A 14,787-nucleotide genomic window follows, 5' to 3' on the forward strand; every position below is an offset into this window, starting at 1 on the left:
CAGAGCTCGTCTCACACCTTTCTATTTTGTCCTAATACCATCACCTTACTGGGCTGGTATTCACAGGACAATCCTTAACAGACCCAAATATTATTTGATAAAATATTAAAGTATTAATATTAAACATTAAATAATATATTCAGATTCATAGTCACAACATCATCGTTAACAAAAACAACTTTGTATTCATAGTGCTCTTCTCGAAGTGAATCGTCTTTCATCAGAGAACAGCACTGAGGCCCACTGGTCCGTGTAAATTCTCCCTGGTCCATGCAGGACGAAGATACCTGTACCTGGTGCTGTGGTCATGTACCCTTAGGTCATCTAGACCACATTGATGGACACGGTTTCTAATGGTCTGACGTGACTCTTGGGTTCCTCTCACATCCCTTAAATGGACCTAGGGTTGAGTGGCATTCATCATCCGGTTCTGCAGGGTTCTGTTCACAATGAAGAGGTCATCAGTATGGGATGTGGCCTTCTATGCCTTTCTGGGACTCTTCCAGTCTCTCTGGATCTCTGTTGCAACCCGTTGATGACTCTCTAAGCTCACTTCTGTCTGTTGGGAGTTTTGCTTGTTAGAGAACAGCAAGTTGAGCAAAAAGCACTGAAACATTGAACAGTTGGACATGTGCATTCAGAAGTCTAGAGAAGGTCACATTGAGGTCACCTGTAAAGGATATAGTGCATTTAGGATTCATCCTGAAATTTCTCTAACTTGTTATGAGTTCTTTATTTGAACTGAAGAAGTCATTAGGAAGGAATATCTTATTGAACAAACCATACAAAGATGGAGGTTCCTTTCAGGAGCAGGCCAACATGTCTCCCATTGAAGATTCCCAATGTTCACATCTGTGAGCTCCACTCCGTAGTCAGAACATAACAAGATCAGAATGTAGCTCAGCAGAAAACTATGGAATAATGGGGTAGGTCCACCTCTGTCTGAGTCCGTTGACGGCTTGAAAGTGGTGGGAAAGTCTAGGCAGAACAGGTCATCTGCTGAAAGCCTTTATCTGCACTAGAACACCTTCTCGCTGGCCTTGCCTTCCTCAGCGTTACCTTGGTGACAGGTGGGTGGTGAACATTCCCCAAATGTGGCAGGAGACAAACAGAACTGGATTCAGAACCAAGCAAGCATGTGACGATTGTAAACAAGTAGAGTTAGAACATTACAACAAAATGTTACAAGGAGATTAAACACAAACAGTAAAGATTCCTGAAGACCGATGGCTGGCACTACGGTGCCATCTTGATTCAGCATCTATCAGTATCTTCAACAAATCAGTAGAACCTCCATTGTAATCCAGAACATCTGCAATAAATCAGTAGAACCTCCTCGGTAATCCCGAACATCTCGAACAAATCAGTAGAACCTCCTCAGTAATCCGGAACATCTGCAACAAATCAATAGAATCTCCTCAGTAATCCCGAACATCTGCAACTAATCAGTAGAACTTCCTCAGTAATCCAGAACATCTGCAATAAATCATTAGAACCTCCTCAGTAATCCCGAACATCTGCAACTAATCAGTAGAACTTCCTCAGTAATCCAGAACATCTGCAATAAATCCTTAGAACCTCCTCAGTAATCCCGAACATCTGCAATAAATCATTAGAACCTCCTCAGTAATCCCGAACATCTGCAACTAATCAGTAGAACTTCCTCAGTAATCCAGAACATCTGCAATAAATCGGTAGAACCTCCTCAGTAATCCCGAACATCTGCAACTAATCAGTAGAACTTCCTCAGTAATCCAGAACATCTGCAATAAATCGGTAGAACCTCCTCAGTAATCCCGAACATCTGCAACTAATCAGTAGAACTTCCTCAGTAATCCAGAACATCTGCAATAAATCATTAGAACCTCCTCAGTAATCCAGAACATCTGCAACTAATCAGTAGAACTTCCTCAGTAATCCAGAACATCTGCAATAAATCATTAGAACCTTCTCAGTAATCCGGAACATTTGCAATAAATCAATAGAATCTACTCAGTAATCCAGAACATCTGCAATAAATCATTAGAACCTTCTCAGTAATCCGGAACATTTGCAATAAATCAATAGAATCTACTCAGTAATCCGGAACATCTGCAACAAATCAATAGAATCTACTCAGTAATCCAGAACATCTGCAATAAATCATTAGAACCTCCTCAGTAATCCCGAACATCTGCAACTAATCAGTAGAACTTCCTCAGTAATCCAGAACATCTGCAATAAATCGGTAGAACCTCCTCAGTAATCCCGAACATCTGCAACTAATCAGTAGAACTTCCTCAGTAATCCAGAACATCTGCAATAAATCATTAGAACCTCCTCAGTAATCCAGAACATCTGCAACTAATCAGTAGAACTTCCTCAGTAATCCAGAACATCTGCAATAAATCGGTAGAACCTCCTCAGTAATCCCGAACATCTGCAACTAATCAGTAGAACTTCCTCAGTAATCCAGAACATCTGCAATAAATCATTAGAACCTCCTCAGTAATCCAGAACATCTGCAACTAATCAGTAGAACTTCCTCAGTAATCCAGAACATCTGCAATAAATCATTAGAACCTCCTCAGTAATCCAGAACATCTGCAACTAATCAGTAGAACTTCCTCAGTAATCCAGAACATCTGCAATAAATCATTAGAACCTTCTCAGTAATCCGGAACATTTGCAGCAAATCAGTAGAACTTCCTCAGTAATCCGTAACATCTGCAACAAATCAATAGAATCTACTCAGTAATCCAGAACATCTGCAATAAATCCTTAGAACCTCCTCAGTAATCCCGAACATCTGCAACTAATCAGTAGAACTTCCTCAGTAATCCAGAACATCTGCAATAAATCATTAGAACCTTCTCAGTAATCCCGAACATCTGCAACAAATCAGTAGAACTTCCTCAGTAATCCAGAACATCTGCAATAAATCCGTAGAACCTCCTTAACTAAGTTGTTGGGACCTCCTCAGTGACCCGTGATACCCTAATAAAAATGTTAGAACCTTCTCAGTGATCCAGACCATGTTAAATAAACTGTGAGAAATTCCTCAATTAGCAAGCAATCTGAAACCGTTAGAACCTCCTTAATGTCCCAGAACGTGTCAAACTGTCAGAACCTCTTGAACAGAACAAAAGTTAACCAAATAACCTGTCTTAGATCATTGTTGGTGCTAAACAGAACCAGGTAAAGGACATTGTGGACCTCATAATCAGGACATATTCACCTCATTCCCAACAGGAAACTGTGTTGCTTGTGTTGGAGGACTGTGGGTAACGTAGTTTGGTCAGTAATGTGTTAAACAGCAGACCAGCATCTGGTCCCTATCAGCCTGCTCAGGCTTTCCCATGACCTCCGAACAAGTTTACGTCTGTCCCCCCCCCCCCCCCCCCCCCCACACACACACACACACTTCCTGTTTGGCCCAGGCTCTGCTCGTATTTAAGGTTGCAGGAAGCTGCTGAGATGATGCTGCTCACAAAACACAATGACTGAAAACATTTTCAGGTAATAGATTTCTGCTTGCTTAGCAGTTGGACCATTACTGGGTTATAGCTTTCTGTTTTACTGGGAACCATTAGAGCCGCTGTATAAACTGGTTGGCTTTGGTTTTATGACTTTATTTTCTGGCTCCAACTCAGAAAAGATTGTTTGGACAGATTTTTCAACTGTTTCCAGATTGTTCTTAGAAATGGGAACACTTCTGGAATTTACTGAGATGTTGCTTCAGAACTTTGGATCCATCTGTATTTGGACCCATTTGGACCAGAGTTTTTTTTTTTTTATTTCAGCGGATTTCTTTCTAGAACAATAAAGCTCTTTGTTGTTGAATCAAAAAGCAACAGGGAACCCCCTTAGTTGGGTGAGAGCATCTTGATGTAGAGCTGTAAATGTGGAGGCTTTCTTCCATAACAGAACCCAGCAGAACTGAAGAGATCCAGAGAGATTCCCAGACATGTTGTTAGGGTTGGTTTATAGTGGAGGTTTTAATCACTTCAGAAACCTGAAGAGCTGCTGCAGGATTCAGCCAGTGAGCAGCAGTTGGAGCACAGACATGTTACTGTATTTAGGTATTAAATAAATGAATATTCTCCTATACAGGTGCATGCGTAGGCTGTCTGAAGCTAAGTGCGATACTTTTCTGTTTTATGGACTCATTGGCATTTTCTGTGTTCCCTGGTTTGTGGTCTGAAATAAACAACGTTAATAAATGTTTTTATTTTGTTACTCATTTGGCACTTATTTTGAAAGGTAGTAAGTTTGGCATCACTGTCCTGTGTCCGCCCCTCCTCAGGCCCCGCCTCCTCCACCAGTCCCAGCCTGATGGCTAAGAGCCTCTCTCTTGAGCCATCCTGCTCTCCATGTGGCCACCAGGGGGTACTGGATGCTGATGCTCCCCTGCAGTCCGATTCTGACCCAGGGCCTGGTTCTTTGGAGGAAGGTGCAGAGCCATTAGAGACCTGTAGGTCCATGAATGACACAGGGCCACCAGAACTGCCTGCGACAACAGTAACGGCACCGAACCGGATTCGCCCATCGTTGCCAGGGCCCAAACCTCAGGGTAAACATCTCTTTAATAAACTTCCATTTCATTTTTAACGAGTCGAAACAAACCTAATCTGTGACTCTGCCTCCATCCTCTCTACAGTCCCCCCAAAGCCCCCCCACCTCCAACAGCAAGCTGGACTGATGAGACCACGTCCCCGGATCCCAGAGAAGCCCCTCCCACCTCCACCACCATGCAGACCTCTCCCCACAGATCCCCGGGGGGGCTGGACCTCTCCTACCCGAACAGATGGCACCGCCTCACCCACCTGCGTCTTGTCGCTCATAGAGAAGTTTGAGCGGTGAGTTGTGATTGGTCAGGAAAGAAGTGATGTCATCACTGTTTTTGGTTGTTTATGTTTTGTTTGTTTTGCAGTGAGCAGATTATTGTGGTGCCTGACATCACCGGAGGTGCTCTGTGTCCCCGCCCTCTGGATCCCCTCTTGTCCCGATCTTCTTCACCTCCATCATCTGCCTCACCTGCCCCTCCACAACCTGCGGGGATGGAGCCATCGAGTGATCTCACAGGTTGTGATGATGTCACACAGGGGATTGAGGGGGGTGGGGGAGAGGTGGAGCTGTGTGACGATGAGGATAACGAAGATGACGATGATGATGAGGATGAAGAGCTGGCAGCAGCTTGTCGTGACGATGTCTATCAGAAGCGATTGTCCATGGAGTCAGGTTACAGCGCCTCTGAGAAACACCTCGAGGATGATGTGGTCACCGTGGAAACAGAGCAGCAGCAGCCCCAGATCCTTCTCGACCAATCAGAGCTGCTCTCTGAGCGTGTGTCTCTTACCTCTTCGCAGACGGAAGGGAAGCTGGCCAATCGAGACAGTGGCATTGACAGCATCAGCTCACCGTCTCACAGCGAAGAACTCTGCTTCGCCAGTGTGGACGACGGGGGCGTGGTTTATCCATGCAGCCCTGCCCTTCTGCCCCGCCTTTCCAGTTCTTCCTCTAATGCTGGGGAGGGAGGAGAGGGAGAGGAGAGGGTGGTTCGGGGAGGCAGGAGGAGGAGAAGGGACTTCTCAGAGGAGGGAGACAGTGACCTCGAGGAAGAAGCAGAGTTAACTCTGATGCTGACCCCACCCAAAACAGACAGACAGGACTCTGTTGAGGTGAGACAGGACACAAACTGACCAATCAGATACTAGATTATTCAGCCAGGGAGGAGCCAATCATCATTCTGACCAATCACCAGCATGTTTAAACATAAGAGATTCAACAGCTAAAGACAGACTGAAAGTGTTTCTGTCAGTTTTATTGATCAGGGAGGTAATTTAACTGAAATCTGGGTTAGCTCAGTGTTGATGCTCAGCATGGTCCAACATGTTGATGGATAAAACGTTGCAACATGCACCAGGTTTCATCAAGGAGAAATAAAAACAGCTTCAGGAGCAGCAGGAAGGCTGCAGAGCTGCTGAGGCAGCTTTAATGTTCTCATAGTCTTCTAAAGGAAGATGCCTCAGACTGAGACTGGATGAGTCAGAATAAAGAAACATGCAAGGTGTAAAGAACGGATAATTCTGCAGATGCATCTTATTACATTTTTATAAATGTTAGTAATTTAATTCAGAGTTGTGTGTTTTATAGACCCATTCCACACAGAATGAAACATTTCAGTATTAATTTCTGTGGATAATTCTGGCTGCAGATCATAAAAACAATGTTCTCAGAACATTAAAATATTGCATCAGACCAGTAAAAGGGATTTAATCAAGAAATGTGTTCCTACTAAACAGTAGGTCCAGATTCTGTAACATATCTGCACTCAGTACATGGTCTGGGCTCCTTTTGCACGAATTACTGCATCAGTGCGGTATGGCATGTAGGAGATCAGCTTGTGGTTCTGCTGGGGTGTTCATGAAGCCCAGTAGCTTTCACAGCAGCCTTTGGGTCATCTGCATTGATAGTTCTGGTTTCTCTCATCCTTTTCTTGACAACAGCCCATAAATATCCATGGGGTTCAGGTCAGGTCAGATTCCTGGTGTTACCATGGTGAATTAAAGCAGGTACCAGGTCCTGCTGGAAAATGAAATCAACATATCCATACAGCTTGTCAGTAGAAGGAAGCACGAAGTGCTCTATAAGTGCTTTCCTGATAGATGGCTATGGACTTCAGAAAACCCATTGGACCAGAATCAGCAGATTACATGTCAGCCCAAATCAACACCGACTGTGGAAACCTCTCACTGGAACTCAGAAAGCTTGGAATCTGAATTAAAAAACTTCTTTCATCTGATTTCAACTGGTTCAGGAGTGACTGGTCCAGAATTCTTATAGTTGTAGTTGATGTCATGGATCCATCTGTGTGGTGGATCTTGAATATCTGACTCCAGCTGCACTCCACATCTTGTGAATCTCCATTAAACTTTTGAACCACCTTCACAATACCATGAAGGCTGCACTTATCTCTGCTGATTGTGCACCTTTTCCTACCACACTTTTTCCTTCCACTCAACTTTCTATAAATATGCTTGGATACAGCACTCTGTGAACAATCAACTTCTTTAGCAATGACATCTTATGGCCTCTCCTTAGTTGTGAAGGCTGTCAGTGACTGTCTTCTGGACATCTGTCAGCAGACTTCTCTGTGATTGGGTCAGCAGTGTGAAGTGACAGGACTTATATTTTAATATCAACAACAGCAAGCGGCTCAGGACCCAGTCGCAGTGAATAATAAGAGAGGAGAATTACATTTGATTTGCCAAAACATAAATAGAAAAGCAAAGAAATACTATAAACTGGTGACCTGTCCAGGGTGTTTCCTGCTTCTCACCTACTGACGACTGGAGATAAGCACCAGCCCCCCCCAGTGAAAAATCATAGGTATAACAGGTGTGGTCCTACAGTGTAACAGTGAAACATCTGCACAATGTGGAGTTTTACAATGAGAATGGATCAGATGGTGGCAGACAGATGTTAAATCAATTCTGCAGTGTTTCTGGAAGCCACACAGCGACCACAACACAAAACCAACAGATCTCATTCACTAATATTCAGATGTCAGATGGGAAATCCCACAAAGCCTCTCAAGTTGAAATGTGAGTTCAGAGTAATTCTCGTCCGCGTTTCCCTCACGTCACTTTCTGATTGGCTATACGTCACGTTCAACAAGCTGGTGCTCATTTGTTGACAAGACAATCCAACATTTTGAATATCCCAGATTTGAGGTCGGAGCGGTCCCGAGCAGACTAGATCACTGCTAACACAACACACCGAGCAGGAATATCTCATGAGATTATCTTAAGAGGCACCACGATGATGAGGTCAAAAATCGGCATAAAAATCCTGCCGTGTGAACCAGGCATTATCAGGGAACCACCACCCTATCCAGCTCTCCATGCCCCCAGCTGCCACCCATCTTCTACGGCAGAATCAGTGAACAGTCGGTCCTCTTGGACCCACTTCCTTGGTGACTTCTTGATGGATTCATTGGGATTTGCCCCCAAGCCGGCTCCTCAGTGCAATCACATATCAGTCTTGTGTCGGCCCATATTAACTCCTCCAGCAGTTCTGGCAGAAATATCAGATCTGTTTTACAATCCTCATATCTCTGCTGCTCTCTTCACCTGTCCTCATCTCACAGTGTGTTCACAACAGTTAAACAGCATTGATGCGCTGTCCAGTCCAGATCCTGTATCTGATTTTGGACCCTGAAACAGTTTTTGCTAGGGAGAAAACAAACTCTTCCGGTGCTGTTCTGTGTGAATGAATCTATGAAATTGACGAGTTTCCCTGTTTGAATAAAATTTCTGAAATATTTAGATTTCTTGATGAGATTCTAATGAACTGAGATCAACTGGTCCTCATTAAGGAACTGGTTCTGTAGGAAGACTCCACAGGCAGCTCAGCACCATTAGCAGGACCAAGATGAGAAGGAGAACTCTGTATCCCTCATAAACTCTTGTGTCTCTCAGAAACCTAAACATGTCTTTGTGTTCAGTTGTCTGTCCATCAGAGAGTCTTCAACATCGCTAATGAGCTGCTGCTCACCGAGATCACCTATGTGTCAAAGCTCCACCTGCTGGACCAGGTGAGTCATGCAGACTCCCGCTGCCAGCCAATAGCAAGAGAGGAGGAGGACAAGTTGTGCCTCCTGCTGGCAGTGGCACAAGCAGCTGAAACACAACCATGAAGGCCCTGAAATCTTCTCCTCATCTTGCAGGTTTTCTGTGCCAGACTCCTAGAGGAGGCTCGGTCCCGGTCCTCCTTCCCATGTGATGTTGTTCAGGGAATCTTCTCCAACATCTGCTCTATCTACTGTTTCCACCAGCAGTTCCTGCTGCCAGCGCTGCAGAAACGCATGGAGGAGTGGTGAGCATCTGGCCACACTGCCTCCTCTTCACCTTCTTCTTCTCCTCATGTTCTGCTCTGACTTCTTTTCTGCATTCTGGCTGCAGGGACTCAAGCCCACGGATTGGCGACATCCTCCAGAAGCTGGCTCCCTTCCTGAAGATGTACGGAGAGTATGTGAAGAACTTTGACCGAGCCATGGAGCTGGTGAACATCTGGATGGAGAGATCGGCTCAGTTTAAGGTCATCATTCAGGAGATCCAGGTACGGTTCTCTCTCTGGTTCTGGTTCTGCCACATTGCGGTTGCTCATCAGCTTATGTTGGGTTGTGGTGTCTGTGCAGAGAGAGGAGCGCTGTGGGAACCTGACCCTGCAGCACCACATGCTGGAGCCCGTTCAGAGGATTCCCCGCTACGAGCTTCTGCTCAAAGATTACCTGAACCGACTGCCTGAGGACGCTCCTGACTACAAGGATGCCCAGAGTACGGAAACAAATGCTCAAAACATCCATCTGTACAAACATTGAGAAACACCTTCCACAGCATGAGGTTCAACATCTGCACCAAGATACAGCATCTACCACTGTACAGTACCACACCGAGCCAGAACATGTTAGCACATTATGGAAAATAAAGTTCTTCCATCCGTCCATCAGACAGGACCCTTCCTGTTTGTTCTCAGCAGCTTCATTTCATTTGTTAGCATCCATTTATTCCTGCAAAACATTCCAGAGACAAATGCAACAAGGAGAGAAAAGGAGGTATACAACGTCTCACAAAAGTGAGTACAATCCTCTTACTTTTGTCAATATTTTGTTGTGTCTTTTCATTACAACTCAAAATAATTCAACACAGCCATTAATGTCTAAACAAAAGTAAGTACACCTCTAGATTAAAATGTCCAAATTGTACCAAAAGTTTTAATATTTTGTGTGGCCGCCATTATTTCCTAGCACTTTTTTAACTCTCTTGAGCCTGGAGTTTACTAGAACTTCACAGGTCGCCACTGGAATCCACCTCAATTCAATTCAATTCAGTTCAGTTTATTTATATAGCGCCAATTCACAACACATGTTGTCTCAAGGCTCTTCACAACAGTCAGGTTCAGACATTCCAATTAATCCTGGAAAAGGAAAAGTCAATGTTTATGGATGTAGCTCCTTTAGTCGTTTCATCTAGAAAGAAAGAACAGATAAACTCTGAGCCAGTTTTCAAGATTAGAGTCTGAAAGAGAGAACATAGAGTTAGTCACTGTAGAAGTTCAGTCAGTAGCCATGTCTAGGAGAGAGAAAGGGTTAAACACTAAAAGACAGGGCTATGTGGATCATCAGTAGAAGGTGAGCATTAAGTTGTTGCCAGCAGAAGCTTGGACGATTCCCCTCTCCAGAAAGGTGTCACAGGTAGACACAGAGTCAGGCCAGGTGTAGCTTCTAGGAAGAGAAAAGAGAGAACATAAAGTTAAAGGCTGAAATAACAGCAAATAATGCTAAATTGGAGAGTAGTATGAGAATGTAGCGAAGAAGGTGAAAGTGGTCATTATGTCCTCCAGCAGCCTAAGCCTATAGCAGCATAACTACAGAGATAGCTCAGGATAAACTAAGCCACTCTAACTATAAGCTTTATCAAAAAGGAAAGTTTTAAGCCTAGCCTTAAAAGTAGACAGGGTGTCTGCCTCACGGACTAAAACTGGGAGCTGGTTCCACAGGAGAGGAGCCTGATAACTAAAGGATCTGCCTCCCATTCTACTTCTAGAGACTCTAGGAACCACCAGTAAACCTGCAGTCTGAGAACAAAGTGCTCTGTTAGGAACATATGGACCAATCAGATCTCTGATGTATGATGGAGCTAGATCATTAAGGGCTTTATATGTGAGGAGGAGAATTTTAAATTCTATTCTGGATTTAACAGGGAGCCAATGAAGGGAAGCTAAAATAGGAGAAATATGATCTCTCTTTTTAATTTTCATCAGAACTCTTGCTGCAGCATTTTGAATCAGCTGAAGGCTTTTAACTGCATTTTGTGGACATCCTGATAGTAAAGAATTACAATAGTCCAGCCTTGAAGTAACAAATGCATGGACTAGTTTATCAGCGTCACTCTTGGACAGGATATTTCTAATTTTGGCAATGTTCCGGAGGTGAAAGAAGGAAATCCTAGAAACCTGTTTAATATGGGATTAAAATGACATGTCCTAGTCAAAGTTAACACCAAGGTTTTTTACTTTATTACTGGAGGTCAATTTAATGCCATCCAGGTTAAGTGATTGACTAAGCAGTTTCTTTTTTAAAGACTCCGGTCCAAAGACGACAACTTCTGTCTTGTCTGATTTTAGAAGCAGAAAATTTAAAGTCATCCAAGTTTTTATATTTTCAAGACATGCTTGTAGTCTATCTAACTGGTTGGGTTCATCAGGATTTATGGAAAAGTAAAGCTGAGTATCATCAGCGTAACATTCAGTAAGCCACATTTAAGTGTTTTATTTTTCATTTTAGTCTGAGTTGTGTTTATTTTTATTAGATTTTCTTGATTTCCTTCTTTTAGATTATTTTTTAACCTATTCAATTTTGACCATGGGCGAGACACTGTCTTAATAGGGTAATGGGTGGGTAGCAGTACAGAAGCTGCAGAGAGGAGTGTTAAACTACGACCCTGCTTCCTGGTCTGAACCCTGGGTTGTCAGAGTTTTGGAGAACTAATAAATTCAGCCAGATTCCTAGAAAGAAGAGCTGCTGCATCCAAAGTGGGATGGATGCCGTCTCTCCGGATCAGACCAGGTTTTCCCCAAAATGTTCGCCAGTTATCAATGTAACCCACATTGTTTTCTGGACACCACCTAGACAGCCAGCGGTTGAATGACAGCATGCGGCTAAACATGTCGTCACTGGTCAGATCAGGAAGGGGACCAGAGAAAATGACGGAGTCCGACATTGTTTTGGCAAACTTACACACCGAAGCAACACTAACCTTAGTGACCTCCGATTGACGTAACCGGGTGTCATTACCGCCAGCGTGAATAACAATCTTACTGTATTTACGCTGATCCTTAGCCAGCAGTTTCAGGTAGGATTTGATGTCGCCCGTTCTGGCCCCTGGCAGACATTTGACTATGGTCGCTGGTGTCTCTAGTGCCACGTTTCTGACTATGGAGCTGCCAATTACCAGAGTTGGCTTCTCAGCAGGTGTGTCGCTGAGCGGGTAAAATCTGTTAGAAACGCAGACGGGTTGGTGGTGACCTGTGGGCTGGGATCTAGGACTATGCTTTCTACGTACCGTCACCCAGCCGGCCTGAGGTCCCGGCTGTGCGGGTTCTGCTGGAGGACTGCCACGGGGAGCTACCCTCGTTGGCTCCGCGCTGGCTAAGGGGCCTCGGCTATCTGCTGGTTTTTCAACAGCGCGGAACCGGGCCTCTAATTCCAACAACCTCGCCTCCAAAACTACAGAAATGCTACATTTATTACACGTACCATTATCACTAAAGGAGGCAGAGGAGTAACTGAACATCTGACACAGAGCAGGAGAGAGGAGGAGACTCAGAGAGAGAAACAGCAGAACGGGTAGTCATGATGGAGCTAAAGCTAAGCTAGCGACCCCTTACCACTACTAGAAAAACCGTGTAAGACACGGAGAGTCCCCAAACGTTAAAAGTAGCAACAGAAAGTATGTGTTTTAACATGCTTATGTATTAGAACAAGTAAGAGATATCACAGTAGAGAGAAATCAGATCAAACGAGAGAGCTTCACACACCAAACAATTCACCAACAGCGAAAATACATAAGTGACGAATACGCCTTACCACGCCTGTCCTCCATGACATCCTCATGGAGCTGGTGGATGTTAGAGGCCTTCTGCTCCTTAGGGTTTAGGTCCGGAGACATGCTTGGCCCGTCTAGCACCTTCACTCTCAGCTTCTTTAGCAAGGCGGTGGTCGCCTTGGAGGTGTGTTTGGGGTCGTCATCATGTTGGGACTGTGCCCCGTGGCCCAGTTTCTGAAGGGAGGGGAATATATTCTGCTTCAGTATGTCACAAAACATGTTGGCATTCATGGTTCCATCAAAGTGTAGCTCCCCACAGGCAGCAGCACTCATGCAGCCCCAAACCATGACACTCCCACCACCATGCTTGACTGTAAGCAAGAAACACTTGTCTTTTTACTCCTCACCTGGTGTCCGCCACACACACTGGACACCATCTGACCCAAATGAGTTTATCTTGGTCCCATCAGGCCACAGGACATGGTTCCAGTAATCCATGTCCTCAGTCTTTTGATCTTCAGCAAACATTTTATGGGCTTTTTGGTGCATCATCTTTAGAAGAGGCTTCCTTCTGGGACGACAGCCATGCAGGCCAGTTTGATGCTGTGTGTGGTGTATGGTCTGAGCACTGACAGGTCGACCCCTCCACCTCTTCAACCTCAGCAGCAATGTTGGTAGCACTCATACGTCTATTTCCAAAAGACAACCTCTGGATATGACGCTGAGCATGTGTACTTAACTTTTCTGTTCTTACTGGAATCGGTCTTGTTAAACTGCTGAATGGTGTGGCCCACCGTGCTGCAGCTCAGTGTTGTTAACCTTCTCGTAGCCTAGGCCATCTTTATGTAGAGCAACGATCCTTTTCTTCAGATTCTCAAAGGGTTCTTTGCCATGAGGAGCCATGTTGAACATCCGTGGACCAGTATGAGAAAGAGTGAGAGCGATGACACAAAATTTAACACACCTGCTTCCCATTCACACCTGAGACCTTGTAACAATAAAGAGGCACATGACGCCAGGGAGGATAAATGGCTAACTGGGCACAGTTTGGACATTTTCACTTAAGGGTTTATTCACTTTTGTTGCCAGGGGTTTAGACATTAATAGCTGTGTGTTGAGTTATTTTGAAGGGACAGCAGATTTATACTGTTATAAAAGCTGTATACTGACTATTTTACATTGTATCAGAGTCGTATCTTCAGTGTTGTCCCATGAAAAGATAGAATAAAATACAAAAATGTGAGAGGTTTACTTGCTTTTGTGAGAAACTGTAATACCCCAAACACATGATCCTGATTTGGTCCTACATGGAAATCCATGAATCAATGAACAGTGGGATCAGTTCTCCAGATGTTTGTTGGAAGAGGAGCTTCCAGCCTCTTGTCACCAGTCCCTACAGCCAGGCTCTGTGATGGGAGGAGGTTGTATCATGGTTTGGGCTTGGGCCATTTCCTTCTGGACCACATCTTCTTCCTTTCCAAAGGCTTGGCTGAGGAAGAGGAGGGTACACCTGATGGACTAACCTGCACCTAGCAGAGATGACTCTGTGCTGTTGGACACCTGAAGATGCGTTTGCAGTAAAATGGACCAACACAGCACTCTGAACTCTTCATGGCTTGGTGTCCTCAATGACAGGACGGTTTAAAGTGCTGGGAGAAGGAATGGGAAACTTTTCTCTGGAATTCTTTGCTGCCTAAACAATGGATAGTAACAAATGTAATAAAACAGAGACAAATGTGAAGATGTGGGAAGAAACGTCAGGCTGTTACTGCAAATCTTTGTTGTTGTGTAACCTTGTGTTTTAGACTTTTAGGTTCTGTGTCACTAAAGTCTTTCTTTAGTTTTCATGAACTTCAGTTTTCATGACCCAAATTCAAGGGTGGCATCCACACTTTAGGGGGTGCTGTTTCCTTACATCGACAGCAGGAAGCTGAACACACCTGATGTCATTAAAATTCTCATGTGTTTGTTTTCATGTTTCTCTGCAGAGTCACTGGAGCTGATCGCCACTGCCGCTGAACACTCCAATGCCGCCATCAGGAAGATGGTAAGACCCGAGGGAACACAGAACCACAGAACCAGATGTTGCAGTCACATTCATGTGACACAATGAACCTTCGTCTGAATTCAATGTTGAGACAATAAAAATTACAATGGTACCAAGCCCAGATTCTGTAATCGTATTTTCAGATCTGTA

General features: G+C 44.3%; 1 protein-coding gene across 2 annotated transcripts in view; it reads left to right on the forward strand.

Moving 5' to 3' along the window:
- fgd1 (FYVE, RhoGEF and PH domain containing 1) overlaps positions 1-14,787 on the forward strand; it is a 49,621-nt gene that overhangs the window by 16,822 nt on the left and 18,012 nt on the right. For both annotated transcript variants that reach the window (XM_047366419.1, XM_047366425.1), the window contains exons 2-9: positions 4,286-4,552; positions 4,640-4,838; positions 4,913-5,660; positions 8,489-8,578; positions 8,711-8,859; positions 8,946-9,102; positions 9,182-9,320; positions 14,579-14,637. In XM_047366419.1, coding sequence (XP_047222375.1) covers positions 4,286-4,552; positions 4,640-4,838; positions 4,913-5,660; positions 8,489-8,578; positions 8,711-8,859; positions 8,946-9,102; positions 9,182-9,320; positions 14,579-14,637 — 1,808 coding nt within the window. The remainder of the gene's footprint in view (positions 1-4,285; positions 4,553-4,639; positions 4,839-4,912; positions 5,661-8,488; positions 8,579-8,710; positions 8,860-8,945; positions 9,103-9,181; positions 9,321-14,578; positions 14,638-14,787) is intronic.

The sequence above is a fragment of the Girardinichthys multiradiatus genome, chromosome 1 (genome assembly GCF_021462225.1).
Source record: "Girardinichthys multiradiatus isolate DD_20200921_A chromosome 1, DD_fGirMul_XY1, whole genome shotgun sequence".
NCBI lineage: Eukaryota > Metazoa > Chordata > Actinopteri > Cyprinodontiformes > Goodeidae > Girardinichthys > Girardinichthys multiradiatus.